The sequence below is a fragment of the Pelophylax lessonae genome (assembly GCF_965119305.1).
Source record: "Pelophylax lessonae genome assembly, chromosome: 2".
In the NCBI taxonomy this organism is placed as follows: Eukaryota; Metazoa; Chordata; class Amphibia; order Anura; family Ranidae; genus Pelophylax; species Pelophylax lessonae.
In genome coordinates, this window is record NC_138769.1 from 512,783,692 (window position 1) to 512,799,916 (window position 16,225).

At 42.6% G+C, this 16,225-nt stretch overlaps 1 protein-coding gene across 1 annotated transcript in view; it reads left to right on the plus strand.

The window, feature by feature from the left end:
- COMMD6 (COMM domain containing 6) overlaps positions 1 to 16,225 on the plus strand; it is a 41,504-nt gene that overhangs the window by 598 nt on the left and 24,681 nt on the right. The window contains exons 2-4 of the mRNA XM_082247422.1: positions 6,825 to 6,883; positions 9,103 to 9,168; positions 12,013 to 12,089. Coding sequence (XP_082103548.1) covers positions 6,825 to 6,883; positions 9,103 to 9,168; positions 12,013 to 12,089 — 202 coding nt within the window. The remainder of the gene's footprint in view (positions 1 to 6,824; positions 6,884 to 9,102; positions 9,169 to 12,012; positions 12,090 to 16,225) is intronic.

Below are 16,225 nucleotides of genomic sequence, written 5' to 3' on the forward strand. Positions count from 1 at the left end.
TCTTTTCCTGTTCTAGTGATAACCCAAAGTGTGGGATTTTGGTGACTGCATTCAATTTCTTCTCTAACACTTGTTTTTCCTTTATTGTCATCTGGTAATCTTGCCATGAAAGTGGTTGTAAACCCTTCCATGTACCCAGTGCAGGAACTATCCTCAGGTGATGCACAGAGATTAAACAAATCCTACATAGGTTGTACCTGTTTATCTGTGGTCTTCTCTTCTCTACATTTGTTCAAAGTCCAGAATTTATAAAACTTGTCTGAGCTGTCAGAAAAAGGGGCAGAGAGCTAAAATTACCATCTGCAAAGCTCAGTGAGGAGAGCTGATTGGAGGGAAGGGACACGCCCCCTTTACACAGCACACAGGAACAAAGCTGAGGCTGTCAATATGCTGGCGCTCCCTTCCCTGTCACCTTTTTTCTCTTGGTGTCGGGAACATTTTCAGAATGATTCATGCTGATAGCAGAGGAACAAAGCAACAGACAGAAATGACACTTAGTACTCCTAATTGAGACAAGTACACACTATAGAGGGATAAGCTTTGCTCATAATTCATGTCTGAGATTTACAACAGCTTTAACTCTCTTCCTGTCCTAGCACAAGCGTACAAGCGTACTAAGCAGTGTTATCACCTAAGAACAGGGAGTATAGTAGGGCTACACAAAACCTCCCTCTCTTCCCCATTAGAGGTAGGTGCCCTGTAGTCCCAAGAGAGAGCAGGGAACAATGCTGATAACTTCCTGTAATCTCTATCTCTGCATTGTTATCAACACACAAGGTTCCTGGCTGGATGAACACACATAATACACATAATAATGTAAACGCATTGTTAGAGTTCTTATACCCTTTGAAGTGATACTAAAGACTCAGTTTTTATTTGTTAAAAATAGCAAACATGATCTACTTACCTGCTCTGTGTAATGGTATTGCACACAGCAGCCCTGATCCTCCTATTCTCAGCCCCCCCCGAACTCTTGGCTCCTCCCCCCTGCTCAGTGCGCTCATGTGTACTGGCTCCTAAGCCGCCTCTGTGAGTCCATAAGACACACCGCATGGCTTGAGCCTGCTCCTTAATAACTGGCTGTGATGGACAGCAGTGGAAGTCAATGGCTGCCACTGCTGTGTCTCAGCCACTGTGAAGGGAGAAACAAAGGAGAGCTGCTGCTCTCGTGCACATTGCGGAATCAGGATTGGTCTCAGGTAAGTATTAGTGGGGGCTGAGATGGGAGCTGCATCCAGAAGGTTTTTTTTTTCCTTTATGTATGGAATACGTGAAGGTAAAAAAAAGAACCTGCAGCCTTTACAACCACTTTAAGGGTTCATGCACACTAGGAACAAAAAAAAAAAAAGGCAAGGAAATGGGAATTGCCAAGTCAATTGTTCATGAAAGCGTGACTCAGAATTTGAACTTGAGAAAGGACACCATTTTGGTAGTGTGGATAACGTCCAAAGACCCACTACATAGGCTCTGAATGCCATCCCACATGAAGACTTCCAGGGACAAACCTTCAGGCAGTTCCAAAATATGTGCAGGGGAGTATCCTCTTCTGAAGAGCAATGCCAGAACAGATTAGATGTTTGCAGAAAAATCCTGGGAAAAACTGCTAGAGCCTAATACCAATGCAAGATAATATTGTAGCCCTGCTCCTGATATTTGTTGGGTATGGGGATGAATTGTGTGGAAATAGCGTGCCTTTTCAATTTGAGCAGTGGAGAATGTCAAACCCAACTCACTCCTAGTTCTGTATTTAAAGCAGAGCTCCACACAAATGGGGAAGCTCTGCTTTTTTGCTTACCCCCCCCCCCCGGCACAATTGGCACTTTTTGGAGGGGGGGGGGACAGGTGCCTGGTTTGACAGGTAACCCGCTCCCACTTCCGGCTGACTTTGCCCCGGCAAACTCATCCGGAAGTTCAGCCCCCCTTCTTCCCCCCCCCCTCGCCGCTGGGCCATTCACAAAGCACAGTGCGCTGCGCAAGTAGGGAACTGGGAATCAAACTGCAAAGCTTCACTGCCAGTTTTCCTTACCCGAAATGGTGGCGGCAACACACGATTATAAAATTTGACTCAGCTGAAGACACTCCTGAGTTCGTGGATAGGTAGGTGCCCTAATACTAAAAGTCAGCAACTACAATAATTATTTTTCTTTAGGAATCTGGACCGCCTCTTTAAAGCGGAGTTCCGCCCAAAAGTGGAAGCTCCACTTATCTGCTTTCTCCCCCTCACTGATGCCACATTTGGAACATTTTAGGCGAAAGGGGTGCCTGTTTTTGACAGGTACCCATCCTCACTCCTGGGAGATCCTGGCTGTGGAGAGGTCACTCCTTCCTCCACTGCGGGGCCATTCACAAAGTGCAGCGTCCTTCACGCATGCGCAGTGGGGAACCATCTGTGAAGCCGCGAGGCTTCACTGCCAGTTTCCCTTACAGGCAATTGCGGTGGCAGCACCTGAGAGCTTATGGAAACATCAGCTTGGGTGCCGACATCGCTCGATTCCAGGACAGGCAAGTTTCTGAATATTAAAAGTCGGCAGTTACAGTATGTGTAGCTGCTGACTTTTAATTTTTTTTGTTGGGGGGGGGGGGGGCGGAACTCCTTGGAACTCCGCTTCAAGGAGAGTTTAAAAGTTTGTACAGGTGTGAGAGAAGGTAGGGAGTGTTAAAAGTAGTAAGTATAACAGGGGGAACTAAACTCATTGATTTAACTGTTTAAAAAAAAAAAACATTACATTCCCGGCATGCGGAACTGCTAACTGTCATATTTGCTTGTGCTTTCAACCAAACTGTCAAACAATCAAATGGTTGGCTCAGTCATAACTGATCACATATGCACCACCATGGCAATTGCAGATAAAGCAGAAGATAAGATGGCAGCTTCCATGGCTAATAAAGATAGGAGGGTTTAGTTCCACTTTCACTCTTCCAGTTTAGATGATCAACAGCAGCAGTCAGCCTGGGGGGGGGGGGGGGGGGTTGAGTTTAATGCTGTCTATGCACATTGTCATGGGCCTGCTCTAAGCCTTCATTCACATCTAGTAAGCACTTATGGAAGCCAATTTTCTTGCCCATGTACACATGTTTTTCTTAACAATGTTTTTGCAAGTTGCTGGGTGGCAAGAGTGGAGGAGGATACCAGAAAAGAACAGGCGTTCAGTTGCAAAAGCACAATACGTTTGTACCGCATCGTGCGCCTGAGCTCAGAGATGTGAGCAGACTGAAAAGAATATGTTTCCTGTTGCTGAACGTTATGTGTAGGCTTAGGAACAAAAACACATGCAGAAACATTCAGGCATGAATATAGCTTAATATATTAGGGTGGATCCTATTGGTGGACGGTCGGACGCATGCGCAGTTGAGGAGGACGGCGGCCATCTTTATGGTTTGAAACAGGATACCACGCCGGCTCCACACATACAGATATGCTGCTGCCACTCTGCAATATTGTAAGTTGCTCTCTTTTGCTTTCATAAAACTCATTGGAAATTCTACACTATGAGGCCTTTTTTGCCCTTCTTGTTTTCTATGAGAGTATATATGCAGAGTAGGAGACTTGTGGGGATACTACTACCAAGGACGCAGTGCTTCAGATCGTGGACTAACAGATTTATATCTTCTGCGGTTTATGACCTTTTTGGTCTAAAGCCCCGTACACACGTACCGATCGTCGGCCGAACGATCGGCCGTCTTTTGTCCAGGGCTGTCGTGTCTGTTAAAAAATGCAAAAGACTGCACACGAATTTTGTCGGCCAACAACAGCCGATTGCAGAAGTGATGTCATGTGATGGTTAACTTTCCTTGTCTTTTTTCTTTTCTGAGCATGCCCAGTCTTGCTAATCTGCTGTCTGTCGGCCGAAATCTGTACTGACTGGCGAACAATCGGCCGTTCTGGTGTTGGCCTACAAAAATTTTAATGCCTGCACGACAGATTCTGTTCGGCCGAAAATGCGCTGTCGGAAGCTTCATACTAACAAGCTTACAATCGGCCGATCGGTCGGCGGCCGACAATCGCTACGTGTGTACGGGGCTTAACAGTCCGGTAAGGGCATTTGAGATACCTTTCCTCTGGTGTTGGACCTATAGCACTCTGTAATTTCCAGGATTGCCTGTGTGGATTCACTGTTTGGGATATCTAAGAATTTTTATGGACTTTTTAATTTGACCAATATTTAGGATATATCCTTTTATGTTTTATATGGACTTACCTGTGTGATCAGCGCTACACCTTTACCACATAATTGTTCAATTGATTTTTTCCAAATCTTTTGTGTAACTGCTTTTATAATTTATTTTATTTACTTTTAGGTAATTGACATTTAGCGCAGCAATCATTATATACAGTGGGTACGAAAAGTATTCAGACCCCCTTAAATTTTTCACTCTTTGTTATATTGCAGCCATTTGCTAAAATCATTTAGGTTCATTCTTCTTCCTCATGAAGGTACACACAGCTCCCCATACTGACAGAAAAACACAGAATTGTTGACATTGTTGCAGATTTATTAAAAAAGAAAAACTGAAATATCACATGGTCCTAAGTATTCCGACCCTTTGCTCAGTATTTAGTAGAAGCCCCCTTTTGATCTAATACAGCCAGGAGTCTTTTTGGGAAAGATGCAACAAGTCTTTCACACCTGGATTTGGGGATCCTCTGCCATTCCTCCTTGCAGATCCTCTCCAGTTCTGTCAGGTTGGATGGTAAACGTTGGTGGACAGCCATTTTTAGGTCTCTCCAGAGATGCTCAATTGGGTTTAAGTCAGGGCTCTGGCTGGGCCATTCAAGAACAGTCACGGAGTTGTTGTGAAGCCACTCCTTCATTATTTTAGCTGTGTGCTTAGGGTCATTGTTTTGTTGGAAGGTAAACCTTCGGCCCAGTCTGAGGTCCAGAGCACTCTGGAGAAGGTTTTTGTCCAGGATATCCCTGTACTTGGCCGCATTCATCTTTCCCTCGATTGCAACCAGTCGTCCTGTCCCTGCAGCTGAAAAACACCCCCACAGCATGATGCTGCCACCATCATGCTTCACTGTTGGGACTGTATTGGACAGGTGATGAGCAGTGCCTTGTTTTCTCCACACATACCGCTTAGAATTAAGGCCAAAAAGTTCTATTTTGGTCTCATCAGACCAGAGAATCTTATTTCTCACCATCTTGGAGTCCTTCAGGTGTTTTTTAGCAAACTCCATGCAGACTTTCATGTGTCTTACACTGAGGAGAGGCTTCCGTCGGGCCACTCTGCCATAAAGCCCCGACTGGTGGAGGGCTGCAGTGATGGTTGACTCTCTACAACTTTCTCCCATCTCCTGACTGCATCTCTGGAGCTCAGCCACAGTGATCTTTGGGTTCTTCTTTACCTCTCTCACCAAGGCTCTTCTCCCCACGATAGCTCAGTTTGGCCGGACGGCCAGCTCTAGGAAGGGTTCTGGTCGTCCCAAACATCTTCCATTTGAGGATTATGGAGGCCACTGTGCTCTTAGGAACCTTAAGTGCAGCAGAAATCTTTTTGTAACCTTGGCCAGATCTGTGCCTTGCCACAATTCTGTCTCTGAGCTCTTCAGGCAGTTCCTTTGACCTCATGATTCTCATTTGCTCTGACATGCATTGTGATCTGGAAGGTCTTATATAGATAGGTGTGTGGCTTTCCTAATCAAGTCCAATCAGTATAATCAAACACAGCTGGACTCAAATGAAGGTGTAGAACCATCTCAAGGATGATCAGAAGAAATGGAAAGCACCTGAGTTAAATATGAGTGTCACAGCAAAGGGTCTGAATACTTAGTACCATGTGATATTTCAGTTTTTCTTTTTTAATAAATCTGCAACAATGTCAACAATTCTGTGTTTTTCCGTCAATATGGGGAGCTGTGTGTACCTTCATGAGGAAGAAGAATGAACTTAAATTATTTTAGCAAATGGCTGCAATATAACAAAGAGTGAAAAATTTAAGGGGGTCTGAATACTTTTCGTACCCACTGTATAATGAATATAGCTTAAAGTGGATATAAACCCGATTCATGAAATTTGACCTGGGCACATATATCTGTAGTGTTTATTTCTCTCTCTCTCTCTAAAGCACTAATTCCCATCTATTTCTGCTGCTCCGTTCTTCTGTTATCAGCATGATAACTTCTGACAAGTTCTCCGAAACAGGAGATAAAAGCAGCTGGAAATTTGAGTCGGGGTGGGTGCATAGAGATAGATTAGCAGAGAGCTGGCCTATTCACAGCACAGCTCTGCAAGTACTGTATATTCGTTCCTCTGCCTATGTGGAGGATGGGGGTTTACCTTTCCTCCAATCAGCTGTCACACAGTGTAAGCCAAGACTACACTCCCAGTGCTGAAACAGGAAGAAAAAAATCTAAGACGATGTGCACTTTCTAAACCCTACTGTATATAAAGCTGAAGACAGCAGATAGACAAAAAAAGAACCTATGTAGGAGGATTTGTTTAAACTCTGTGTATCATCTGAGGCTGTTCATTTCACTGGGCATAGGAGAGGGTTTACATCCACTTTAAAGCGGTATCAGCACTGCTTCCTTCATTAAAATGACTGTACATTGATGCAAAGAGCAACAGGGATATCAGTAGGTTAGCATTGGTCTCTTTGGGGAGCCCAGAGTTGGTCTTATAGCAGGGAACCCTGCAGGCTCCACACCGCATTCTGACCTAATGACATAAATGAAGAGTAACATGCATGTGTGGAGTAATCACTGTGGTGTCTGTCAGTGAGGAGAAAGCTAGATCTACAATCCTACTTATGAACAGCAGCAGGGTTTCCTGCCTAATGTTGTAAACCAAAGAGCCATCAGTCTCTCAAAATTTTTCTTACAGGCTTCGAAAAGTCCAGCAACTTGATTAAATCTTTACCACCTGACCTGTTTGCTGAACTGGTAAGTCATATACATTAATAATGTGTTTATCGAATCCTATGTGTTTTATTGATGGGGCTAAATTATAGGCACAGCTTTTAGTTAGGGATAAAATTACCAGGGGTGAGAATCTCCTGTCAAGTTTTTGTTGGTAATAAAACTGTTGTTGAGATTTCTCCTCACTTCTATGGCCATAGACCTCAACAATACTGGGTAGAGAATGGAAATCGGTCAGGTTTTTTTTAGTGCTATATCTGTTTTGAGTGAGATTTATGTCCAATTAATGGTCGTCAGACAGAACCGGGTTAAAGAAAACCTGACCTGTGGAAGATGTACATAAAATAAGGTAAACAGAAGATGAAGGTCTAGTAGGGAGCAGGGAGCCAGTATTGCCTATGGGCTTCCTGCAGTTGATATTTTCCCCATTACTGAGTAATGTATCTGCATGGAGGCAGACATGTTGGTTGAAGGGATTTGCTACCTCATGTCATACCTCCGTCATCCCCTGAAGACTAGTGATCTGATGGCTGTATGATTAAAGTGGAGCTCCACCCAAAAGGGGAATTTCCGGTTTAAGGGCCCATCCCCCACTCCTGGTAAAAAAAAAATGTCATTTTTGGGGAGTGTGTGGAGGTGGGGGGATGGAGAGTGGGTACTTGATTTTGACATGTACCCGCTCCCACTTCTGCCCCAACTGCCTAGGGCAGGGGTGTAAAATTCAATTTCATTGCAGACCGCATTATCATTGCCATCAAAGGGCCAAACTAGATGTCCAAGGCACCCCAACCCCCTTACATGAGTTGTCAAGAGTCCCCCCCATAATCAGAAGTACCCCAACCCTCCCCTACATTACAATGCACCCCCTATCTTGTGCTGCTGAGGGAAAGAAGCTGGTGGTGGAGCCGGGAAGTGGAAAGTGCAGGGTATGGAGGAGGACCAGAGGAGGGCTGAAGTCAGTTGCCAAAGTCTGCTAAATGCTGAGACCAGGGAAGGTGGAGATAAGGGGGATGCCGCAGCTCCTGGAGAGGGTAAAGGGCCACCTGAAATGGCCTGGTGGGCTAGATTCAGCCCGCGGGCCTTGTGTTTGACACATGTGGCTTAGGTAATCGGAAGTGGAAGTTCTCCAACCCAGAGCATTTTTGGAGCAAAGGGAGGCCCATTCAAATGAATGGTGCTCACTCCAAAAAACGTACCACAAAAAAGCTAAAAAAAAAACCACGGTGCTGAAGCTGTCACTGTACTACACTTAAAGGTGAATGGAGTCTTACAGTCAATAAAAAAAAAAAAGCCTTGGCCAGCAAATTCATTGCTGCTTCTTATGATGTCTGATTACACAAGAAAAGAGCAAGCAACATTCATTCTTTGGTAGTGCTATTGTATTGTTTACAAGTTCGTTTTCTGTAAATGCATTTTCTGGCAACACCATTTAAGGGTTTTATGCTGCAATTATAACTAGATCACTAAACCCAAAGGCAAAAATCTTATGTTGCCAATTTCCAGTCCTTATATGAGATATGAGTGGTTGCATTAGGTTCCTTTTTTCAGGCTAAGAAAACTTTCAGCAAGTGAGGAAAATACCTGTAGATCATGACCTGCAAGTCAGTTCCTATGAGCTTGACAGAAAAAAGCACAAACAGTGTTCTTTGTTCTGTAAACTACTAATCCTATTAGCCCTAATGTAATTGGAAAATAATCAGAGACAACGTTGATCACCTGTCGGACTATACAGTGTGAAAAATGTGCATAAATCGCAATGTTGCTTGTCCAGAATCAGGAAACCTGTATGAGCTATTTAAAGTTCATAGGGATCATCCTAGGAATTGTGTTTATATCTATTTATTCCTATAAAAATTGCAAGCACCCATTTGCACAGAATATGACATTGTTCTAAGGTTTATTGCATTGAAAATTGCTCCTTTGTTCAAATCCTTGTAAAAAACAGCACGTGGCTAAAGGCGTGCCTTCATGGCATGCTGCATTTCTTTTTACAACCTCGGGAATTAAATAGGTGATTATAGTAAAAGCAAACCATCCCAATTATCAAAAGGATCTTGGCAACTGCACTGGTGTGTCTTTTCTGAATAGAGCATATACCTGTAGCTATCAAGTTTGCTGGAATTCTTTGAATATATAGCTGACCTGGAGAGAATTGTGTATTACTAAAACTAAAATGTTTCACACAGATGTTTAATATAATTTACATTACGAAATTAAGTTTTCCCTTTTTCTTTTTCTTCCAGTGTCAGCAAATTGTTACTTGTCTGCATAGTCAGAGTGTCGTGGTGGATCAAGCTCATTTTTGTCAGGTATGGGCTAGGTAAAGGAAAAGCATTTGTTAACTTAAAGTACATCTGAAGTTAAAAAAAGAGGAAAATTTATGAAGTTGCTGAGAATATGACATTGTTAGCAATGGCAGGTGCGGACCTGTTAGCTCTGGTGTGTACCAGACTTCTCCCAGTCTTGAGGCTTCCAGAATGATCAGCCAGAGCTGTTTCATGACAACAATGTTTTGGTAGGTAAACATTAATCCAAGTTAAAGGAGAAGTACAACGAATAGAAAAAATGTGCAGCGCTAGTAATGAATATGTATAAACAAATAATACATGAGAGTCCAAACATAAAAGTCCATCAACAAAAATCCCAAGTGGATGATTATGATGAAATAAATCCGGGAAAAAATCCAGGAAAAAATATATTGTGATCTTAATGTGCAGCAAATCCCAACACCAGTGAAGATAAAGTGAATTGCGCTCACCAGATGGATGGGACCCAGATACCAAATAGCATAAGGGTCAAACAGGCTAATGGGGATGTTTGAAGAATGTCCCAGCTGGATTCACCGACCTCCAAGATTTCCACATGGATCAGCAACGAATATGGACACTCCAGAGCTCAACTCCAACATGGTTGTAGATAAAACCAAAAAAGGGGGACAGACATAGTGTAATACTGCTGGGTAAAATACTGCTGGGTAAAATGTATTAAAAATAAAGCGGATACACTTACAAACATCCATAAGTAAAATGCATGTCAGGTATACATAGCAGGGCTGACTGTAGTCCTCTTAACGCGTTTCAGCATAGATGCCTTTCTCAAAAGATCAGAGAAAGGCATCTATGCTGAAACACGTTAAGAGGACTACAGTCAGCCCTGCTATGTATACCTGACATGCATATTACCTGGGGATGTTTGTAAGTGTATCCACTTTATTTTTAATACATTTTACCCAGCAGTATTTTACCCAGCAGTATTACACTATGTCTGTCCCCCTTTTTTGGTTTTATCTACAACCATGTTGGAGTTGAGCTCTGGAGTGTCCATATTCGTTGCTGATCCATGTGGAAATCTTGGAGGTCGGTGAATCCAGCTGGGACATTCTTCAAACATCCCCATTAGCCGGTTTGACCCTTATGCTATATGGTATCTGGGTCCCATCCATCTGGTGAGCGCAATTCACTTTATCTTCACTGGTGTTGGGATTTGCTGCACATTAAAGCCCCGTACACACGCACAGATCGTCGTCATACAAACGTCGGCGGACGAAAGATCTGCCAATTGTACGCGTGTTAGTATGGTGCCTCCGACAGCTGTCTGCACACAATCCGCGGACAAGAGTCTTTCTTGCAAACATGAAAATTTTTGTCTGCGGACACCAGAACGGACGATTGTTCGCCTGTCAGTACAGAAATCAGCCGACAGACCGCAGATTTGCAAGACTGGGCATGCTCAGAAAATAAAAAACACAGGGAAAGTTAACCATTAAATGACATCACTTCTGCAGTCAGCTGAAGTCTGCGGACAAAATTCTTGTGCTGTCCTTGTGCTGTCTTTGCACTTTTCAACAGACACCGACATCCCGGGGAGAAAAGACGAACATTTGTATGACGACGATCTGTGCGTGTGTACGGGGCTTTAGATCACAATATATTTTTTCCTGGATTTTTTCCCGGATTTATTTCATCATAATCATCCACTTGGGATTTTTGTTGATGGACTTTTATGTTTGGACTCTCATGTATTATTTGTTTATACATATTCATTACTAGCGCTGCACATTTTTTCTATTCGTTGTTTATTGGTCACTATTTTTGTCTAGTGATTGGTGTCAGCTGCTTGTTCACTCATTAGTTAGCGCAGTAATTTTTTGCTTCCACATTTATTGTAAAGGAGAAGTACAGACAGGGCTCATTTGGCTGTACTTCTCTTGTGGATCACATGAGTGTAGTTCATTCTGCACTCCTGTGATCTGCTTTCAGCAGACAACCCGCATCACAGAAGCTGGTCCAGTCTCAGGAAATATTGCGATCCAGTGGTCCTGATCCACCCACATGCCTGTATTAGCACCCGTCTTTAGCCTCTCATTGAGCTGCTCAGAGCCTGAGCTGTCCGCTTCCTGCTCCCAGTGTGGGGGGGGGGGCAGGGCAGAGAGCCAGTGACTGACAGTCACCGGCTCTTTGCTTCAGGGAGCTCTTAGAACCAAGCGATCGGTGGCGTTTTATTGCTCAGCTCTCGGTCTTAAGCCTACTACACACTATCAGGTTTTTTTTTTTTCTATGGTTGAGCAAAAATAAACTGACAGCTCAGAACAGAGCCGCTCTACTAGCGATCCGAGGTTAGTACAGCGATCTCCCTTGCTGAGCTATTGTGTGAGTGTATTGACAGGGGGACAGCCCTTTCCCCGCTAGAACACTTTGGTCAGTGCTCTTGGCCATTGGCTTAGAGCACTGATCTGGAGCCAGTTGGTTGCTGGTTTTCCAGCATGTTCATCCGAGGGAACCCGGCCAAGCCAGCTTCTTTTGGACTTGCTGCCATACACATGGGTCAGTTTTTACTGAACCAGCCGACATTTGTCCCGTGTGTACTAGACGTTAGTACGATTCAAAAAAATAACCTTTCCCATACTTCTCTTTTAACAATTACTATTAGGGAATAGGCAATTGTAAAAATCTACAGTGTTTTTTTTTTTCTTAAATTGTTAGAACAGTACATCCTTATCTGCTACCAATGGTTTATATCCCATTGTAGCCTTCTCCTGTCAGCTCAGGGGTTTAAAATGCCTGTTATTGTAGACCTATGCCTTGCATTTCATTTACCTTGCTATTCTACCAATATCAACACAACTTTCTAACTCCTGGCATCTTTATTAACAGAGATTTCAAGCGACTGGTGTGGAAGCCAGCAATGATGAAGTTAGAAACGTGATCAATGCAGTGACCTGCCTGTTCAGGTAAACCAATCTCACTGTAGACAAATTAGAAATTGCACCATGCCAGGATGGTATTGGTTAGAGCCAATAGCCAACTAACCCAGGAGTATTTATACTGCATTTACAAGATATCCAAACCACTTCAGCTTGATATTTCCAGTGTAAGGGTCCTTTCACAATATTGTGTTGTATTAACGTGAGTGTTACTGCTGTGTCCAGCAACATGTGTGGCATGTGCTGGTGCAATGCGGGGGCAATATTTGTGAATAGCACTTCAACTCGCCATGTGACAAGTGCATTGCTGTGCAGCCCACTGCAAAAAAATGGGCATGCCCTATTTTTTTTGCAACACACCAAACCTTAATGCATAGTCTTGTGCTGCAATGCACATCTATCAGCAAGGTGCATTGGGCTGCAATGTGCATGCAGTAACACCCGCATTACAGTAACACCATAGTGTGGATGGGCCCTTAGAATTATCTCTGCCCAGCAGCGAACTCTAAAGTTAAGGTTCTTTGCCCAGCAACCATGCAGAGAGATCATTATAGCATAGTATACCCACAATATTGTTATTTTACATATTCTGTGTGCTGCTAAACCACGAGCCATGTCTGAAAATTAGGGGTCATAAATTTATCATAGTTTTAGAGCTGCACAATTCTGGATAAAATGAGAATCACAATTTTTTTGCTTAGAATAAAGTTTAGGATCCTTACACGATTCTCAGCGTAACATCATCTTTTACATTTATAAAAAAAAAAAATCGGGCTAACTTTACTGTTTTTGTTTTTCTAAATTCATTAAAGTGTATTTTTTCCCAAAAAACTGCATTTGAAAGACTTCCGCGCTAATACAGTGTGACATAAAATATTGCAACGATCGCCATTTTATTCTTTAGGGTCTTTGCTAAAAAAAATATATATATATAATTTTGGGGGATCTAAGTAATTTTCTAGCAAAGAATACTGATTTTAACTTGTAAGCAACAAGTGTCAGAAAAAGGCTTGGTCTTTAGGAGGTTAAACTGCCCTCACTTTCAGATGGAAGATCATTCCTTTGATCTGAGTGCCGGTTCACATTATTGCGGTTTGCGAGATCACATGTAATTCGGAGCGCACCGCTCCTTCATTACATGCGATCTGATGTGCGGATGCGAGTTCAGCCATACACTATTTATGGCTGAATTCGCAGCGCATCCGCAGCAAACTCGCACATGAGGCATTTTTTGAGCCGCGTCAGAATCGGATCGCACAGTGGTTCACACTAGTGCAATCCGATTTTGTGCGAACTTGTAGATCGCACTGCGATATGCGATCGCAACTGGGGGTGTCGTTAACTTATAATTGACCCCCCTGCGTATCGCATATGGCAGTGTGAACTGCCAGGGGTGCGGATGCGATGCGGGAACAGGCTGCATATTCGCAGCCTTCCCGCATCGCAGAAGTGTGAACCCGCACTAAAAGAAGGAAATGATGCATTGTCATTGTGTTTATAGTTATCTAGTAGCCTTAACAAGGTTGATAAACATTTGCAAGAGGCTCTTTTTTTTTTTTTCTGACAGCTGTGAGTGAGCAGAGAATGGCTCTGTAAGAATTGAGGGCATCCATTTTAAGATCGTGAGGGGAGGTGAATCGAGATCGCGATTTTTCTTTTTTTTTTTTTTTTTTTAAAGATTAATCGTGCAGCTCTACATAGTTTATAGTGCATTCTATTAATGGCTTGTTAATGTGCTCTAAACTGAAATTTAGGATTCTTTTCCATGTACTTACTGAACACTGTTAAAGAGGTTGTAAACCCATACAACCTTTTTTTTTTTTCATCTGTAAGAGAAACACATGATGAGCTAGTATGCATCGCATACTAGCTCATTATGCAATACTTACCTTAGAACGAGCCCCCGCCTTGCAGCCCGCTTACCTGAATGACGGGCGACATGTCCAGTCGCCCGACTTCCGGGATCATGGCATCCGGCCATCTGATTGGCCAGAGCCGCGGTGACGTCACTCCCGCGCACGCGCGCGGGAGTTGACAGTCACGGCATGGGTCTCTGAGGAAACGGCACCAGCGGCCGTCCCTTCAGAGCGCATGCGCCAGTGACGTCACTGGCTGCATGTAAGGTAAATATCTCCTAAACGGTACATGTTTAGGAGATTTTTACATTACCTATAGGTAAGCCTTATCATAGGCTTACCTATAGGTAAAAGTGTCAGAGGAGGGTTTACTTCCTCTTTAACCTTTTTTTTCAGTATTTTGCACCAGTTTAACAATAGTTTACCATCGTGCATCGCCAATAACCAAATCATTGTGAGCCAAGGTTCCATGCAAGGGATCTTCCCCTTTTTTTTTTTTTTCTTTTGCTGTTGGCAGCAACAGGATGATATGCAGAGCAAAAAAAAAACTAGCAAGTTTACATGTGTTGCGAGATGCCATGCTCATCCAGCTGGCGAGGGAGCAACAGATGAAAACCGGTGATTTTACTGTACATTTTAGCAGTTTTTGTAACTAGTTAAGTGCTGTCAGCAAAAGAATCGCTAGTGTGAGATGGGCCCAATATGCAAAAGTATGAAATGCAAACCTGCTGGATTACCCATGCCAATCTGTCAGCTGACAAAAGGAAATGGAAAAGCTGCTTAGTAAATTAGGAGCAGTACCAGCAGCTCTTTCACATGTCTGTATGATATATGTATTTTCTGGTGCTGACTTTGCTTACCAGAAAATGCTGAATGTCATGCATATTCAACTGCATCAATACTTTGATAGTTTGTAGATTAAATGTGCTGGGGTGACTCTGAATTTTCTGATCTGCATGCTTGTCTTTTGGTTTCAGAAAGTCAGCTACGGCATTCCCCATATTAAGCTCAGTATGTATTCAGTCATTAAATGATGGATCCATCACAAGCTTGCATTTCACACCAGAACAGGTGCAAATAGTATCTGCCAATCCTGCCCCTCACATGCCAAGTCTGGCTACCTTGCAGATTCTGTGGAGTTTGTGAATTTGCTGCCCCATTTGTTTTTCGCTCATTGCCGCAGATTACTCAAACTAATAAACTTCCCTCTGCAAATGTCATTAGGTAGTGTAAATCAAACACTGGAAGGCTCTGCATTATGGTTTTTGACCAGCAGAGGGAGATAAACATTCAAGTTCAGGTTCCAGTTCAGTAGAGTCTAACTAGATAGGGCAGATAACATCAGTTACTCAGTGTATTAAGTTATGTGTGGGAGTAATTGTTTCTTGCTATGTATTATGTGCATGTATTAGTTAAGAATTTAATACCACAATATGAAAGCGTATAATAAGACCATTACACATTTTTCTGTGTGAAGGTTCACATTAATCTAGGTCATGGTTAGCTTATAGTAGTTCGTCCCATTTCCCCTGACTTGTTCTGTATTGTTGAAGATGTTTCACAGTTCATCCAAGCCGCTGAGAACTGAAGAAGTGGCATAAATAAGCTGCAAAACATCTTCAATATTACAGAACAAGTCCAGCGAAATATAAGGAACTACTGCTACTTCCTTCGCATCATTATATAGGAATGTACTGTTGTGTTTCTAAGGGTAAAGTTAGAGTATTTCATACCAGTACCCTCTTTAACTGAATATTCAAAAATGCAGTAACCAATAGAAACCCAAAGTCAGACCAAGAAAAGATGGATTTTTACTAAGATGGATCCCAAAAAAAAATTGGTGTTCTGATAACCGTATGCGGTTAATGCAGGCAATGATGATAATCAGTACACGCATTGCTTTATTTTAATTTTTTTTTCTACATTTATATGCAGACAAAGTTGTCCAGCAAAAGATTGAGACAAACCATAAGTCTACTAGAAGTGCTTGAACAGTTGCAGTAATAACATTTTTTAAGGATATACAGTTGTGCTCATAAGTTTACATACCCTGGCAGAATTTATGATTTCTTCGCCATTTTCCCAAGAATATGAGTGATAATACAAAAACGTTTATTTCACTCATGGTTAGTGTTTGGCTGAAGCCATTTATTATCAATCAACTGTGTTTACTCTTTTTAAATCATAATGACAACAGAAACCACCCAAATAACCGTGATCAAAAGTTTACATACTTTGGTGATATTTGGCCTGATAACATGCATACGAGTTGATACAAAGGGGTTTAAATGGCTATTAAAATGTAAC